Raw genomic sequence first — 14,105 nt, forward strand, 5'->3', positions numbered from 1 at the left:
CAAACAGAACTGGAATGTGTACAAAATTGGGGAAAGAAGACAACAACCGAACTGGCGTACCAAACCAACACATCTGTCACTAGCCTAGCCAAGTCCTTCAAGAAGGCACCAGCAGCGACTGACTATAGCCAAGGCTGAGACGGATAAGTTAGCTGGCATTGCCAAGAATGTTCTGGTTGTTGTTGGGGTTGTTGTTGGGGTTGTTGTTGTTGTCGTGGGGGCTGCCTCTGATTCCGTTCACCCCAAAGTTGTTGTTCTCAGCGACAGCACCATCACCGGGAACATCGTTTTGGGGTGGCAGGGGTCGTTGTGATTGATCGCCAGCGTGCCCAGCACCATCATCACGTGGCGGATCATCACCACCATCCCCATCACCATCACCACGATCACCATCATCGCCATTCTCGTCGTCAGCTGGAGTGCGGGGTTGGGCTTCATCCTCACTCCCAGTCGTGAGTCGCATGCCTCCCACTCCATCACTTTCCACTTCCTCAGTAGGGTCATCTCCACGGTCATCATCACTCTCACGCTCCCCGACAACTGGCGCGTCTTCTTCCTCTTCCTCTTCCTCCCCGTCTTCCTCCTGCACATCAACAGCATCATCGTCAAAGGAGATGATGTACTCCGGGTAGCACATGCCGTTGTCGTAGATGACAAACATCTCCGTATCGCCGTCGAAACCGCGAACGGAATCGTATAACACAGTCCCAGCAGCAGCAGAAGCAGTCGTGCGGCCACCAGCACTCTCAGCACCACCCGAGGTGCCTTCACTCTCTTCACCAGCGGCAGCTCGGCCGCTTCCTTCTTCCTCGTCGGCAACAGCAGCAACGTCACCACCATCATCATCAGCAGCGCCAGAACCAACAGCAGCAGTGCTCGGCATGGCTGGTGGGTGGCGCAGGTTGGGCTGGGGCGCCGACACATCGACATACACGCCAGTGAGGACGCGGGCCAGGAGCAGCGACACGCGCCGCTCGCTGGTGGTGTCGTTCTTGTCTGTTGCGCTGCCCTCGTGGTGGCCGTACTTGACAGCAAACGACGGGTCGCGGCTGAAATACAGGCCCGGGCCAAAGTAGCCCTCCGCGCTGGCGTAGTTGATGGTCAGGCCAAGCTCGCTCCTGCAGATGACGTGCGGCGGCGTGCTGCGCGTGCCGTGCAGCAGGCGGTGCTCAAACACGTTGTAGTCATCGTCGCCAGAGAGCGGCGCAATGTCGTTGGACAGGTTTGGTGGCGCGGGCCGCCGGTGCTTGGCGTACACGCGGTGCACGCTCTCCAAGTACCGCTTGAACAGCGGCACGTTCTGCACGCGCTGCACGCGCAGGTGTCGGGGGCGAAGCGGCTCCAGCAGCGCGCGCACGCGGCCCAGCTCGTCCTCGTTGGTCACGTCAACAAGCAGCTGGCCCTTGTGCATGTCCCAGCGGTCCGGAATCTCAAAGATGGCCTGTGGCTCCAGCTTCGACCGCTGCTCGTCCACCACCCGCCGCACGCGCTCAATCTCGGGCGTATAACCAGTGACGCCAAACTGCACGCGCCCGTCGCCAAGCTCCCGCTCCACGTGTTGCACGTGGTGCTTGTCGCACGCCGCCTTGATCACCGACAGATCCAGGCTGCGCGGCATGTTGAGCGTGTACGTCTGCACGTGTGCACGCACGTGGCGTTGCGTCCACGCCTTGCACTGCTCCAGAACATGCTCCATGCCGCGGAAGACGCACAGCAGCTTCTCGGGCCCCGACGGGCCGTCCTCCACAATCGTGCCAAAGTGCAGCGGCACTGACGAGGACGTCGTGGGGTGAGCGGTGCCGGCCTGCGTGTTCGCATCAGCATCGCCACCGGTCATGGCGTAGTTGGAGTCCTCCTGCACGTCGCACGCAAGCACGTGCGTCACAGAGTCCTGCAGGTCGTTCACGTGCATGCCCACGTGCTCCTTCCTGGGGCTCACGTACACCCAGTGGTCCTGGAAGTCCACCGTGAAGTAGCGGTCAACCAGCTTGCCGGGCGTGTTGGTCGTGTACTGGATCTTGAACTTGAAGAAGCGCGCCGACTTCCACGCCTTGCGGTTCTTGTACTCCAGCCACCGCTGCAGGACATCTGGATCAACCGTCCGGCGCATGTTGCGCTCGTCCTCCGCAGCCGCAGTTGCACGGGCATCGGCGACCACGCGGGCGGCGTCTTCCTCACTCATCTTGTAGTGCTCCTTGTGCAGGTACTTGTCGGGGAAGCGCCCGCACGGCTTTGTCATCACCTTGGGCATCTCGCGCGCATGCTCCGCAGCAACGCCGCCAGCAGCGACACCCTTGTGCTTGCCGACGCTGCTGCGCTGGCCATCACTGCCATCATCACTCTCACCATTGCCAACATCATCGTCGTCGTCGTCATCATCATCATCATTGCTGCGCTTGCGCGTAGCGACGATGGCAGCCCGGTACTTGTTGAAGGCGTTTTCAATCAGCAGCGTCGCGTCGTGCGTAAACCCGTTCCAGGCGGCCTTGTTGTCCAGCTCCGCCTTGGAGGGCGGCTCCGTGTACGTGGGGCCCGTGTACAGCCACGTGTGGATGGGGTCAGGCGTCTCATCGGCCGGCGCATCGAGGGCGCTGCGCTGCAGGTCCTCATACAGCCCGCTGCCCACCTTCTCGCCATAGTACTTCTCAAACGTCTGCTTAAACGCCGACAGCGTGCTCACGTCCTTGGTGATGATGGTCACGCGGATGGTGTCGAACAACGTGCCGTCGCGGTCCACCTCGTCAATCACCTCAAACAGCGCGCGTGCAGACGCGTAGGGGGAGCAGCGGAAGGCGCCGCACCCTAGCGCGCACGTGGCGAGCGAGCGGATCTTGTTGTCCCGCGCCGTCGTCAGCAGCGCGCGGTACGCTGTCTTCAGGTCCGCAGCCGTCTGCGTCACCGTGCTGCCAAACTCGGGTGCAAAGTTTGGCGCAACCACGTGCAGCACGTGCTCAATGTTGGACGAGAGGGCCAGCGCGCCGGACGTGGTCACGCGCGCCTCGTTGCACCGCAGGGGGCCGCTCCTCTCCAACGAGTCCTTGCAGGCAGCATCAAACTCCGTGCCAGCGGCCTGCGAGATGGCAAACGCCACGCCGCCGTCGTTCATCAGGTCCGGGTTGGCCGAGTTGACAATGGCGTTCATGTCACGGTCGTTGATGATGCTTCCCTCGCGAATCTCCACGCGCAGCGTGCCGGCCTTCCTGCGCACGCGTCGCCGCACGTTGCGCGCACGCGGCACCTGTGCCTCCTTCAGCAGGCGCACAATTACGCCGAGCGACTCCGCATACAGTTGCACCGCGGGCAGCGTCTCGCTGATGGTGTGGTACTGGTATGGCTCCACCTCCCACACGGCCTGCTTCACCTTGGCCGGGAACAGCCTCTCGCACGTGGTCAGCAGCACCTCGGACGCCGCCGCCATCTCCTTGCGTGGGCCTTCAAGCACCAGCTTCTTTGGCCTTTGGTGCGCCGGCACTGAGGTCGACAGGCTGTCGCCCCGGCCAGAGTCGTACGTGCCCTGCGCTCGTTGTTGTGATGTCTCTCCTGCGTGTGCTGCCTGCTCAAAAGAGCCAGTGCCAGCAGAATTTGCCGAAGCAGCGCCCGTGCTTGCGGTATAACCGGCATCAGCGCCAACGCCTTCTTGCTCATCATCATCATCGTCGTCGTCGTCGTCGTTGTCGACTTCGACGTCCACCAGCTTGAGCCGCGTGTTGCTGCAGTGCTTGTTGGCGGCGAGCGCCGTGTTGACCTCGTCCATGGCTGCGCGCGCCATCACTGCCAGCTCAGAGGCGTCCAGCTCCTTGAGGGACAGGTGCGGCAGCGCAAGCTTCGTCAGCCGCTCCACCATGTCCGAGCCAACCGTGTGCTGCACAATGGCGTGCTCCTGCAGGTTCTCAATCGCCTGCTTGCAATCGTCGGCCTCGCGCGCACGCAGCGACTGCACCAGCACGCAGCGCGCCTTGTCCTTGTCAAACAGGGCGGTGTTGTCTGTCTCCAGGACGCCCGTGAGCGGGTGGTTGCTGCGCAGCCGCTTCAGCTCGCTGTCCAACAGCTCCTTCGCCACGGACATGGGCACCTGGCACACGTACCGCGTGGGCCGGATGTGGGCAATGGTGCGGAACGTCGACTCCATCGTCGGGATGACCGTTTGCATCACATCGCGCCGGCCAGCCACCATCCACACGTTGCGCTCAGAGGGCGTGCCAATCACGTCTTGTGGCGCAACGTAGCTCACCACGCCATCCTTGCTGCGGCACAGCGTGCGGCTGGCCTTGGTCAGGTAGTTGAACAGCTTGCGCTTCAGGAAGGTGACGTCTGACTCGGACATCTCCGGCACGTGCGACGTGTCAATGACCGGCAGCCGGAGCACGTGGCACAGGTACTCCTTGAGCGTGTCCTGCACCGCGTTGTCAAACGCCGTCAGCTGCCGCTGCATGCCCTCCACGGTCACGGGCACGCTGGAGGCGCACGCGTCCCTGTCCTCTGCGCTGGGCTTGCGCACATACACGCGGAACTTGCGGGCCAGCTCCAGCAGCTGCGAGTCCAGGAAGCGGTACTGCATGCCCGTGACGCTGATCGTCGTCTGCGACTTGATGTTGGCGCCGACGGTGCTGTTGATATAGCTGAGCCCGCGCTCCCTGTCCTGGTCCAGGTAGTAGTACAGCGAGTACTCCAGCAGCATGGCGCCCCGCTGCTGCAGCTGGGCGTGCAGCGCAACGCCGTCCAGGTCGCGCGTGTGTATAAGCGCCTGCTTCATGTCGTGCGACAGCGCCGTCTCCTTGCACTCCAGCGTGAGCAGGTAGTCCCGCAGCTGCTGCACGTGCTCCGGTGCCCCCACCAGCCACAGCCGGGCAGTGGTCAGGCCGCACGGCTGCGCGCCACCCGCGGCCTGATGGTGCACGTGTGTGGCTGCCTGCAGTTTCCCGCCGTCAATGGAGGGCCAGGGAGCGTTGGCCGGGTCGCCGTGCCCGGGGTGAGTCGGGCGGGCGTGCTTGGCCCTGTTGGCCACGTCGCGCTCGTGGGCGTGGCTGGTCAGCAGCACGTGCTGCAGCAGCGAGGCCTTGGTCGACGTCACCACCTCCCGCAGCATGTCGAGCGAGCCCGGGATGCACACCTCCTCCATCACGAGGTCGGAGATGGCGCCAGCGAGCGCATCGCACGATGAGCGGAGCGCGTTTGCATCTGTGCTGCGGAGGATAACGGCCGGCGCAACGGCGTCCAGCGTGTATGTCACGCCAGCCATGATGGTGGCCTTCATCGCAGCCACCTCGGCAAAGTGCCGGAACTGGTGCGGGTACATGCCCAACAAGGTGACGCTCGTGTTGGCGCTGCGCTCAATCACAGAGGCCATGGCATCCGCCACCTGCTTGTCATCGCCAAACCCATATAGCGCCCACAGCGGCTGCGCAACGGCCGTGGGGTCGTCATTATCTGCTGTTGCTGTGGATGTCATTGTCGTTGGCGTTGCTGATGTTGCTGTTGGGGATGTGGCGTGCTGGGGTGCCACGGGCGATGCGATGGGCGGGGTACTGGTGACGGGCGGCGGCCGCACAAACTCCACATCCCGCATGGCCCCGTGTGCCGTGTCTGCGTAGGGTAGCAGGCCAAGCGTCGGGTAGCGCACGAGCTTGAGGCCGTAGTCGTTCAGCACGTGCTCCATGATCTTGTCGTCGCCCAGCACGCGGTCGCTGCGGGCAAACGGGTGAAAGGCCGGCGCGAGGAAGCTTGCAAGCAGCTTGGCCTGCGACCACACCAGCACGGCGGTGCTGCCCGTGAAGCAGATGCGGTTGCCCATGCTTGCAGCCGCCAGCACATCGAGGTCCTTGGCCACGCTACCCTTGTTGAATGCGTCGACGAGGTCCGACAGGAGGCCGCCCAGCTTGGGATCGAGCACCGCCACGTGCACGTCGTTCGGATAGCACAGCCGCGCCACAAACTTGTGCGAGACAGAGATGGCAAACTGCATCCTGCGCACACACGCATGCGCCGCACGCGTGTCTGTCGTCTCCAGCACAAACACGCGCTGCAACGTGGTCTCAGAGGACGCACTGCTGCTCTTGCTCTTGCTGTCGTCGTTGTCAGCATCGCCTTTCTTGTAATGATGAGGGTCGTGCACAACCGCTTGGCAGCAACATTGTGTGCCTCACTGCGACCTCCACCATCCTGCTGTTGTGTTCCTTGTTCTTGTTGTTCAGCCATGCGCGTGCTGGCAAACGGCTGGATGCGGGACAGCGTGTCCTTGAGGGACTGCGGGATGGGCACAAGCTTCGCCGTGCCGCCAAAGTTCGTCTCAAACGCCTGCACAATGTCGCGGCCCGTGGTGGGCTTGCTGTGCGGGGTGCAGGTGACGACAATGCGGTGCAGCGGTGCCTGCCGCGCCTCCAGACGACAGGCACCCGCCGTGTCAATGGGCAGTGGCAGCAGGCTCCGGAACGCCTCCTCGCTGTCGGCAACCACGTCAACGCTTGCACAGCGCAGGTCCGGGAAGACCTGCAGCGACTGGAAGTTGACGCCAGCACGCTCCAGTGTCGCCTGCACGCTGCGGTACGTGTCGGTGGGCCAGGGCATGGCGGCAGTCAAGCCCTTGCCGTCACGCTTCCTGGCCGCCTCGCTCAGGTAGAACGTGATGCGCTTTGCCTGGCCTGCAACAGGCGCCGGCGTGGTGGATGTTGGTGATGTAGGGGAGGAGGACGTGGAGCCTTTGCCCTTGCTCTTCCAGTTCTTTGCCTTTGGGTCTGGGAACACGTTGAGCTTCGTGCCCAGCACCTCCCGCTGGTCGTACAGGCGGACCATCAGCTCCGCGCTCTCCCGTGACACAAACCTGTTGCAGGGGGGAGTTGTTTGGTTGGTTGAGGACGTGGTTGAGGGAAGGACACGCGTGCTCAAGCAGAATGGAGTTGGATGGGCATCTGTGCGCGTACGTACACACACAACGCGCACACACACACACACACACACACACACATCGCCTACCTGAATGTGCCTCTGACGCGGTTGCCGTCCGGCTTGTACGTCGTGTGAGTGAAAGCCGCCGTTTGCCTTGGCGAGCGAGGGCAGCACTTCCTCAAGACCTTCGGGTACGGGCTCAACCCACACGGACCACAGCTCGTCCGCCGTCCAAGCGGGGCAGTCCGGGTCGCGGCGGGCCGTCAGCTGCACCTGCCCAATAGGGAAGTTCGTCATCTCCCTCAGGACGCGCTCGCCAACGTCACGCGTCGCGCAGCTGCACATGTGTGTGTGTGTGTTATGTGTGTGTGTGTGTGTGTGTGTGTGTGTGTGTGTGTGTGTTGTGTGTGTGTGTGTGTGTGTGTGTGTGCGTGTGTGTGTGTGTGTGTGTGTGTGTGTGTGTGTGTGTGTGTGTGTGTGAGTTGAGGGTGTATCGGTCCGGGATACAGAGAGGAACTGCACGAACATGATGAGTACTTGACAGCCGCATCCTCGCGCCATTACCCGCCACCACATGTCATCATTTCCATCATGATCCTCGCATGCAACAATCTCCCCCTCAACCGGTTACAATCCCTCAACATTACCACGTTACTACCACACCACCCATCATCACCTCCACCACCAACCAGTCAGCAGCACCTCACCTGACGCGGGCAACCTGCCCCTGATGTTCGTCCAGTGCCGTGATGCTGATGACGCCCTGCTGCTTGCCAAGGAGCGCGCGCACCAGCTCAAGCATGCCCATGTGGTGCACGAGCACATCAAACGGCCCAAGCGCCGCCTCGTCATCCTCACCCTCAACCTTCTCGTCGCCGTGTGCCGGTGGTTGTGCTGCTGTTGTGTATGGCTCCGGTTCGCGGCTCACTGGCGGCTGCCGGGTAAATGGCTCGTACCGCTGCGCGTGGTCGTGGTGCTGACGTGAGCTCTCGTACGGGTGGCGCTGGAGGGTTGGCGGCAGGGTGGGCTCGGCACGTTGATGCAGGTACGGGTCCTCAGCGTGGGGTGCTGTCGTCGTCGCTGTTGACTTGGAGTGCGACGTCGATGGGTACTGCTCCGAGTATGCCTGGTGCGGCTGTGGTGCGTGCCCATGTGCTGGTGCCGTTGTTGGTGCTGACGATGCCGGCGTTGGCGGGATGAGCGGCTCAGGCTCAAACGGAGGGCCGCCACCACGCGGCCTGGAACCAGCGTACTCCTGCTGCTGATGATGATGGTGCTGATGATGGTGGTGCTGGGATGTTGGTGTGGGTGCAGGAGGGGGCTGGTACTGATGGCGCTGATGCTGGTGGGAGCGCGGCGCATCAAGCTGTGTGTGTGTGTGTGTGTGTGTGTGTGTGTGTGTGTGTTGACGAGGAAGAGGGGAAAGCAAGCGGAGAGTGCAGAAAGAGGGGATGCGGTGTAAGAGCATGAAGGGTCATGATGTCGTCAACACACACGCGCGCACACACACACACACACAGCCACAAAAGTCACAGTCACAGCACCCACATACAGTCACAGTCACAAAAGTCACAGTCACACACACACAACACGCACATCAAACTGTGTGCGAATATCTTCTTCATCCTTGTACGCGCCTGAATGTGTGTGTGTGTGTGTGTGTGTGAGTGTGTGTGTGTGTGTGTGTGCGCGCGCGCGCGGGGAAACAAAGGAAGAGAGGCAAAGGTTTGACCGAAGCAATCAGTGAGTAAACGGGACAATATTTCACACAAAAGGTGGGCAGCACTTTCCTGAACTAATCAGTTGAAGAGTGATGATCAAAACAACGGAAGCCATATCATGTGGCGATTTGCCGCACATACGGAGGCACACAGTGACATGTCATGTCATGACCAGTAACTGATCACAATGGCGTGACATGACTATGACTCCGCAAGGAGTCAGTTCGGACACAACGGAAACTCGCACAATGGAACCAAAATGCTTGCAGGAAAAGAATAGCTCGATTCCAACAGCGAATGCGTGTGTCAACAGTTGAATCCACTGCACACGATATGGAATGGCAATCGTCACATCACAACAATAACGAGTCCGATTGTGGGTAGTTTCGTTTTCGAACGCTCAATGTATTTGGTCGCCAACTCACCCTGCTTGGTGTTGGGCTGTGCCTCAATGACACGGTCGCCAAGGCGAAGCGTGCTCAGCATGCGAATGGCAGCGTCGGCAGACCGCCTGTCAGCAAAGCTCGCATTGGCAAACACAATCGATTCATTGCCGGATGGAAATGTCACATGCACGCGGCGATAACCCTCAAGCTCGCGCACGCGCGCCGCCAGCGTGCGCTCATAGCCACGCGGGATGTTCTTGATAAACACGAAAAACGTGTGTTTCGGATCAAGGTGCTGCTTCAGCTCGGCTTCGGTCCATTGCGGGCAGCGGTTGTGTCGCGTGAGCTCGAGCGTGCGCGTGCCCAGCAGATGCGTGTCAAACTTCCTCAGCGCGTCCTCCGCCAGTGCCTTTGTCGGGAACCTGTGTGTGTGTGTGTGTGTGTGTGTGTGTGTGTGTGTGTGTGTGTGTGTGTGTGTGTGTGTGTGTGTGTGTGTGTGTGTGTGTGTTGATGGTGAGGGAACAAAGGTGTCTTCACCACACGGAATAAAAACCTGACCAATCCCAACCACGAGCCAAGAGGGGGGATTTGCCAACGCCTGTCCGACCAACAACAACCGCCTTAACAACAAGCTGCAAGCTTCAACGGCTCCCCCTGCCTTCCCCCCTCCCCGCCCGCTGCTTCTCTCTTGTGCAGCTGCCAACATCGCCGTCACCACCACCGCACCTGACAGTGGCGAGACAATAGTCGGCGGTGCTCTTGATGGACATGCGGTCCACACGCACGGCGCCCGCATCGTACATCATGGACAGAAACTCCTCATAGTTGGACGAGGGAATGTTGCGTGCATGCAAATCGTACGTGCCACCACGCGGTGGTTGCGGCTGCTGGTACTGCTGGTGCTGCTGCTGCTGCTGCTGCTGCTGCTGCTGCTGCTGCTGTTGGTGCTGTTGTCTGTGTTGGTGATGCAGCAGTGGTGGCTGGTTGTGGGGGTGGTAGGGTGGAAACGCATGCTGTTGCTGTTGTTGCGGTGGTTGTGGTGGTGGCGGTCCCTGTTGCTGTGGAGGAGCAAACTGCATGTAATACCCTTGTTGGTGCGGTTGTGGTTGGTAGTAAAAGGGTGGTGCGTTCACACCAGGCTGGGGCTGGGGCGGTACAAATGCGGGTGCGTGTGGGGACCCCTGCAGCGACTGCTGGTGGTGCTGATGCTGGTGGCGGTGCTGGTAGTGCGAGTGCTGCTGGGGCTGCTGGTGCTGATGATGGTATTCCCCTGCGTGTGCCCATCCCGATGGGCCTGGCGGTCGTCGCTGCTGGTGCTGCTGGGGGTGCTGGTGAGCAGGAGAATCCAATGTGGACGAGTCTGACAGCGATCCGAGGCGCGGGTGATGCCGGGTGCTGCTGGGAAGTGGGTGGACGTCACTGTGCGGTCGTTCGCTGGTGTGGCGCTGTGCGTGCGGCTGGTGCTGGTGCGGCTGGTGCTGGTGTGGCCGCCATGATGTTGAGGGCGATGTGTCGGCTGCTTGTCTGGGCCCGTGGGTGCCGCCATCGCCCGTGTCCGCTCTATAACCACGGTCATGCTCCCTTTCTTCTTCGCGCACCGTCTGTACGCTCTTCGGGTAAGCGTAAGAGCCAAAGCCTGCCTGCTCTCTCGGGTGTTTAGCGTGGGCAGCTTCTCCCCTATCCACCGGGGGCTCCTGCGCACGCTCACTTCCTCTTTGCTGCAGCAGCGTCTTGAGCTTTGGCGACGCATGGAAGCCTGTCTTGCGCACGGGGCCGAGCACCGCATGGGCCTTGAGCGCGGCGGCCTCGGAGCTGAAAGCGATGCGCGCCGCGCCATTAGGAAGGAGGTCGAGCGCGTAGTCGACACTTTCGCTGTCCAGGGAAGTTTTCAGTGCGTCCGCGCTGAGTGTCGATATGATCCACAGAGAGCTGGTCTCTATGTTACCACTCATTCTCCCTGAAGAAGATTGCGCTGGATCTGCGATGCAAGTAGGACGCGTGTGGGGTTGACAATCAGTTCGGGAGGGAAGGTGAACCCGAAGGTTCCTGGCTTCGTCTGAGGCGCCGTCGCTGTTTCCTTTTGCGGATGAGGAACCCTCTTCACCCGGCTTATGATGATGTCTAGCATGACGAGCACAAGACACAGGACGATACTCATTAGGAACATCGTGTTGTTTGAATACTCTCGAAGACATGAGTGGGTGAGTGTGGGCATTTGAGAGTTTGTGCATGAACTGTGTCACGGGATCGGCAGAAATGTGTGTGTGTCTCTGTGTGTGTGTGTGTCTGTGTGTGTGTCTGTGTGTGTGTATCTTGTGTTTTCGGTGGCTTGTGTACTGTTGTGTATCGTTCGCAAGGAAAAATGATGCAACACAACCGTGGCATGCAGCATGGAGAACTGGAGGAATGGAGGAATCGATGACACACCACTCTCTGAAGGACACACGCTTTTCTCTCCACGGGACACAACACTCCGCGCACCTTGTTGATGCTGAAAGGTGTTCTCGTCGAGTTGCCGCGGCTCATGGAGCGTGAGTGAGTGGGAGAGTGCGTGTGTGTGTGCTTGTCAAACTGACACACAAAAAATGGGGAAAATTAAGAGAAGATTTACAAAATATTCTAGCCAAAAAAGCCAGCTGACTCTTCTGACAAAGCACAAATTGTGTGGTGTGAACGGTGACTCTGCACCCACCAGGCCTCACAGTGACATGACACGGTTGCTTCGCCTTTCAGGTGTTACATGAAACGCACAGTAATGGTTGCTTCATTTTGACGTGTTCGAACACACAAGCACAAACACACACACACACACACACACGAGCACAGAAAAGCACAACCACGAGATGGTGAAGCGAAATGATTGCAGCAGCAGGTGCAACACCATCGAAAGCGGTGAAATGATGTGAGTTTCACAACTACATCATCATGTGTTGCAAGCGCGACCAGAGAACAGCTTTCCTCGCTCGCCACAGGCTGTTCACCTGCAAATCCCACGCAGGCAAGCACACAACATGAGAAACAGCCCAGCAGAAGGTGCTATTCAAACCCCAGCCGTTTGCTCACTCATCACACCACCACTGCCAACCCAGCAACCCAACCAACCAGGCAACGCGCCAGTGCAGCAACATCACTGTCAACCCAAACGCACCAAAGCTTTCGGCGAAGCTGTTGCTTCTGCTTCTCCGCTGCTGTCGTCTTGCTCCTTCCCCTCTTGCTTGTCCTCATCGCCACTGGGGCCGGCGGCGCTCGCTCGAGCAAGGGCTGCAGCAAGCAAGGCGTTGGCTGTCCTCGCACAATCCGCGGACACAACGCCGTCCTTCTCCTCACCCAAGTCCGCACAGCTCGCTGGGTCACGCAGCCGCGCAGTCAACTCATCTACATGTGTGTGCGTGTGTGTGTGTGTGTGTGTGTGTGTGTGTGTGTGTGTGTGTGTGTGTGTGTGTGTGTGTGTGTGTGTGTGTGTGTGTGTGTGCGTGTGTGTGCGTGTGTGTGTGTGTGTGTTTGGAGCGAGACGGTTGGACGTCATTTGACGTCAGTATGAGGCGGTTGGAAGTGCATGCAACCAACATCGCGTCACCTCACACCATATCGCCTCCACATCGCCTCAGATCACACCATGCCATGTGGTAGCATATCACATCACATCACATCACATCACATCACAGTACATCACATTACATCACCGCCGCCACTACAGTATCACGATCGCACCTTTGCCCATTGCGGCGACGCGTAAGGCGGCGAGCAGCTGCGGATCCAGCGGGTGTGGGAACGCATCCACATGGAAGGGGCCGGGCCTGCACATAGTGTGCGCGTGTGTGCATGTGTGTTGTGTGTGCATGAAACTTGGTGTTGAGTCAGGTGCCGATGGTGCGCACAAAAGCAGTGAATACACATACGAAAACACACATTCACTCACACACACACACACACATACACACACACCCTCCAACCCTCCCCTCATGCACAGATTCACATCCACGCACACGTGCATACACATGCCGTACACTTGTATGCCGAGGTTCTTGAGCAGCATGAGGCGAACCGGTCGCGCTTCCACGTCCGCATCCACATCTGACGACGTGGCACAACACGTGGTGGCGATGTGAGTCGATGGTGGAGGGGAGGAAGAAGCAGTTGATTGTCGATGTGGGAGTGTGCGATGAGCGATGAGCGAGACAACGATAAGCATGTGAGGGCAACAAAAAGTGTGCTGAGCGGAACGAGCAGGTCGTAAGCATGCTGATGACCGCCGCTGTCATCACAGTCACATTCACAGTCACACTACGCATGTGCACACGATGGTGAACAACTGCACACAACAAACATACTCAGCAAGACATCACCCCTCAGCAACTGCACGTGTCATTGCACACCACACCACACCAAACAACAACAACAACAACAACAACAACAACAACAGCGCACCGAAGATGAGGGTGGCGGTGTCGGCGGGGTGGTCGCCGTCCACGAACCCTTGGAACAGCAGCAGGTCCTCATTGGAGCGCTGGCCGTAGTTCATGCACACCTGTGCCCCTGCACGCCACGCAGGCGACGAGGGATGGGGAGGGATGGAGAGATGGGGAGAGGTGGAGAGAGGATGCACACACAATAATGGTGAGGAAGAACGGAAAAGGGGGGGGGGTTGAGATGAGATGTCGACCCAGTCAATATTGACACACACACGCGCGCGCGCGCGCAACGCCGTCATGGCCGCCGAAGGTGACAGTGACACATGCACACACACACACACACACACACACACACACACACACACACACACACACACATGCACATGCACAAGGGCGTGGTGCAAACCAACGAAACACATTTCAATAGGTTGGGGAAAGGTTACGACCATCAGAGAAACGAAGGGTAACACCGCAACACAGCATGCAACACGGTGTAACTCCACAGCACATCAGCCACAGCCAAAGCGACACAATTCTGTAATGCCTGCTTACACGAACCAATCACGAATATGTGTTGTTCCACGTTACACGCGCGCACACACCTTTGCTGCATGACTCTGGTGCCTTGAAGACCAGGGCATCGTTTTCAACGCTAAACTCAGTCGATTGCTGTTGCGTGATTGTGTGTGTGTGTGTGTGTGAGA

The 14,105-nt window shown here is 59.6% G+C and overlaps 2 protein-coding genes across 2 annotated transcripts in view; both read right to left on the bottom strand.

The window, feature by feature from the left end:
• Positions 1-148: 148 nt before the first annotated feature.
• PTSG_09156 (uncharacterized protein) lies at positions 149-10,941 on the bottom strand (the record flags this gene model as incomplete). The annotated part of the gene is made up of 8 exons (XM_004989353.1): positions 149-6,117; positions 6,150-6,817; positions 6,970-7,035; positions 7,091-7,219; positions 7,590-8,248; positions 8,479-8,519; positions 9,029-9,411; positions 9,716-10,941. 8 exons carry the CDS (start codon positions 10,939-10,941, stop codon positions 149-151), a joined length of 9,141 nt encoding a protein of 3,046 aa, XP_004989410.1.
• A 1,006-nt stretch (positions 10,942-11,947) lies between these two features.
• The window catches only part of PTSG_09157 (uncharacterized protein), a gene marked incomplete at its 5' end in the record, with an annotated part of 4,616 nt that continues 2,458 nt past the window's right edge, over positions 11,948-14,105 (bottom strand). Inside the window, 5 exons of the mRNA XM_004989354.1 lie at positions 11,948-12,364; positions 12,701-12,786; positions 12,997-13,063; positions 13,418-13,525; positions 14,004-14,070. Of these exons, the coding sequence (XP_004989411.1) occupies positions 12,123-12,364; positions 12,701-12,786; positions 12,997-13,063; positions 13,418-13,525; positions 14,004-14,070 (570 nt within the window). The 3' untranslated portion in view covers positions 11,948-12,122. The remainder of the gene's footprint in view (positions 12,365-12,700; positions 12,787-12,996; positions 13,064-13,417; positions 13,526-14,003; positions 14,071-14,105) is intronic.

The sequence above is a fragment of the Salpingoeca rosetta genome (assembly GCF_000188695.1).
Source record: "Salpingoeca rosetta unplaced genomic scaffold supercont1.29, whole genome shotgun sequence".
Classification (NCBI taxonomy): domain Eukaryota; class Choanoflagellata; order Craspedida; family Salpingoecidae; genus Salpingoeca; species Salpingoeca rosetta.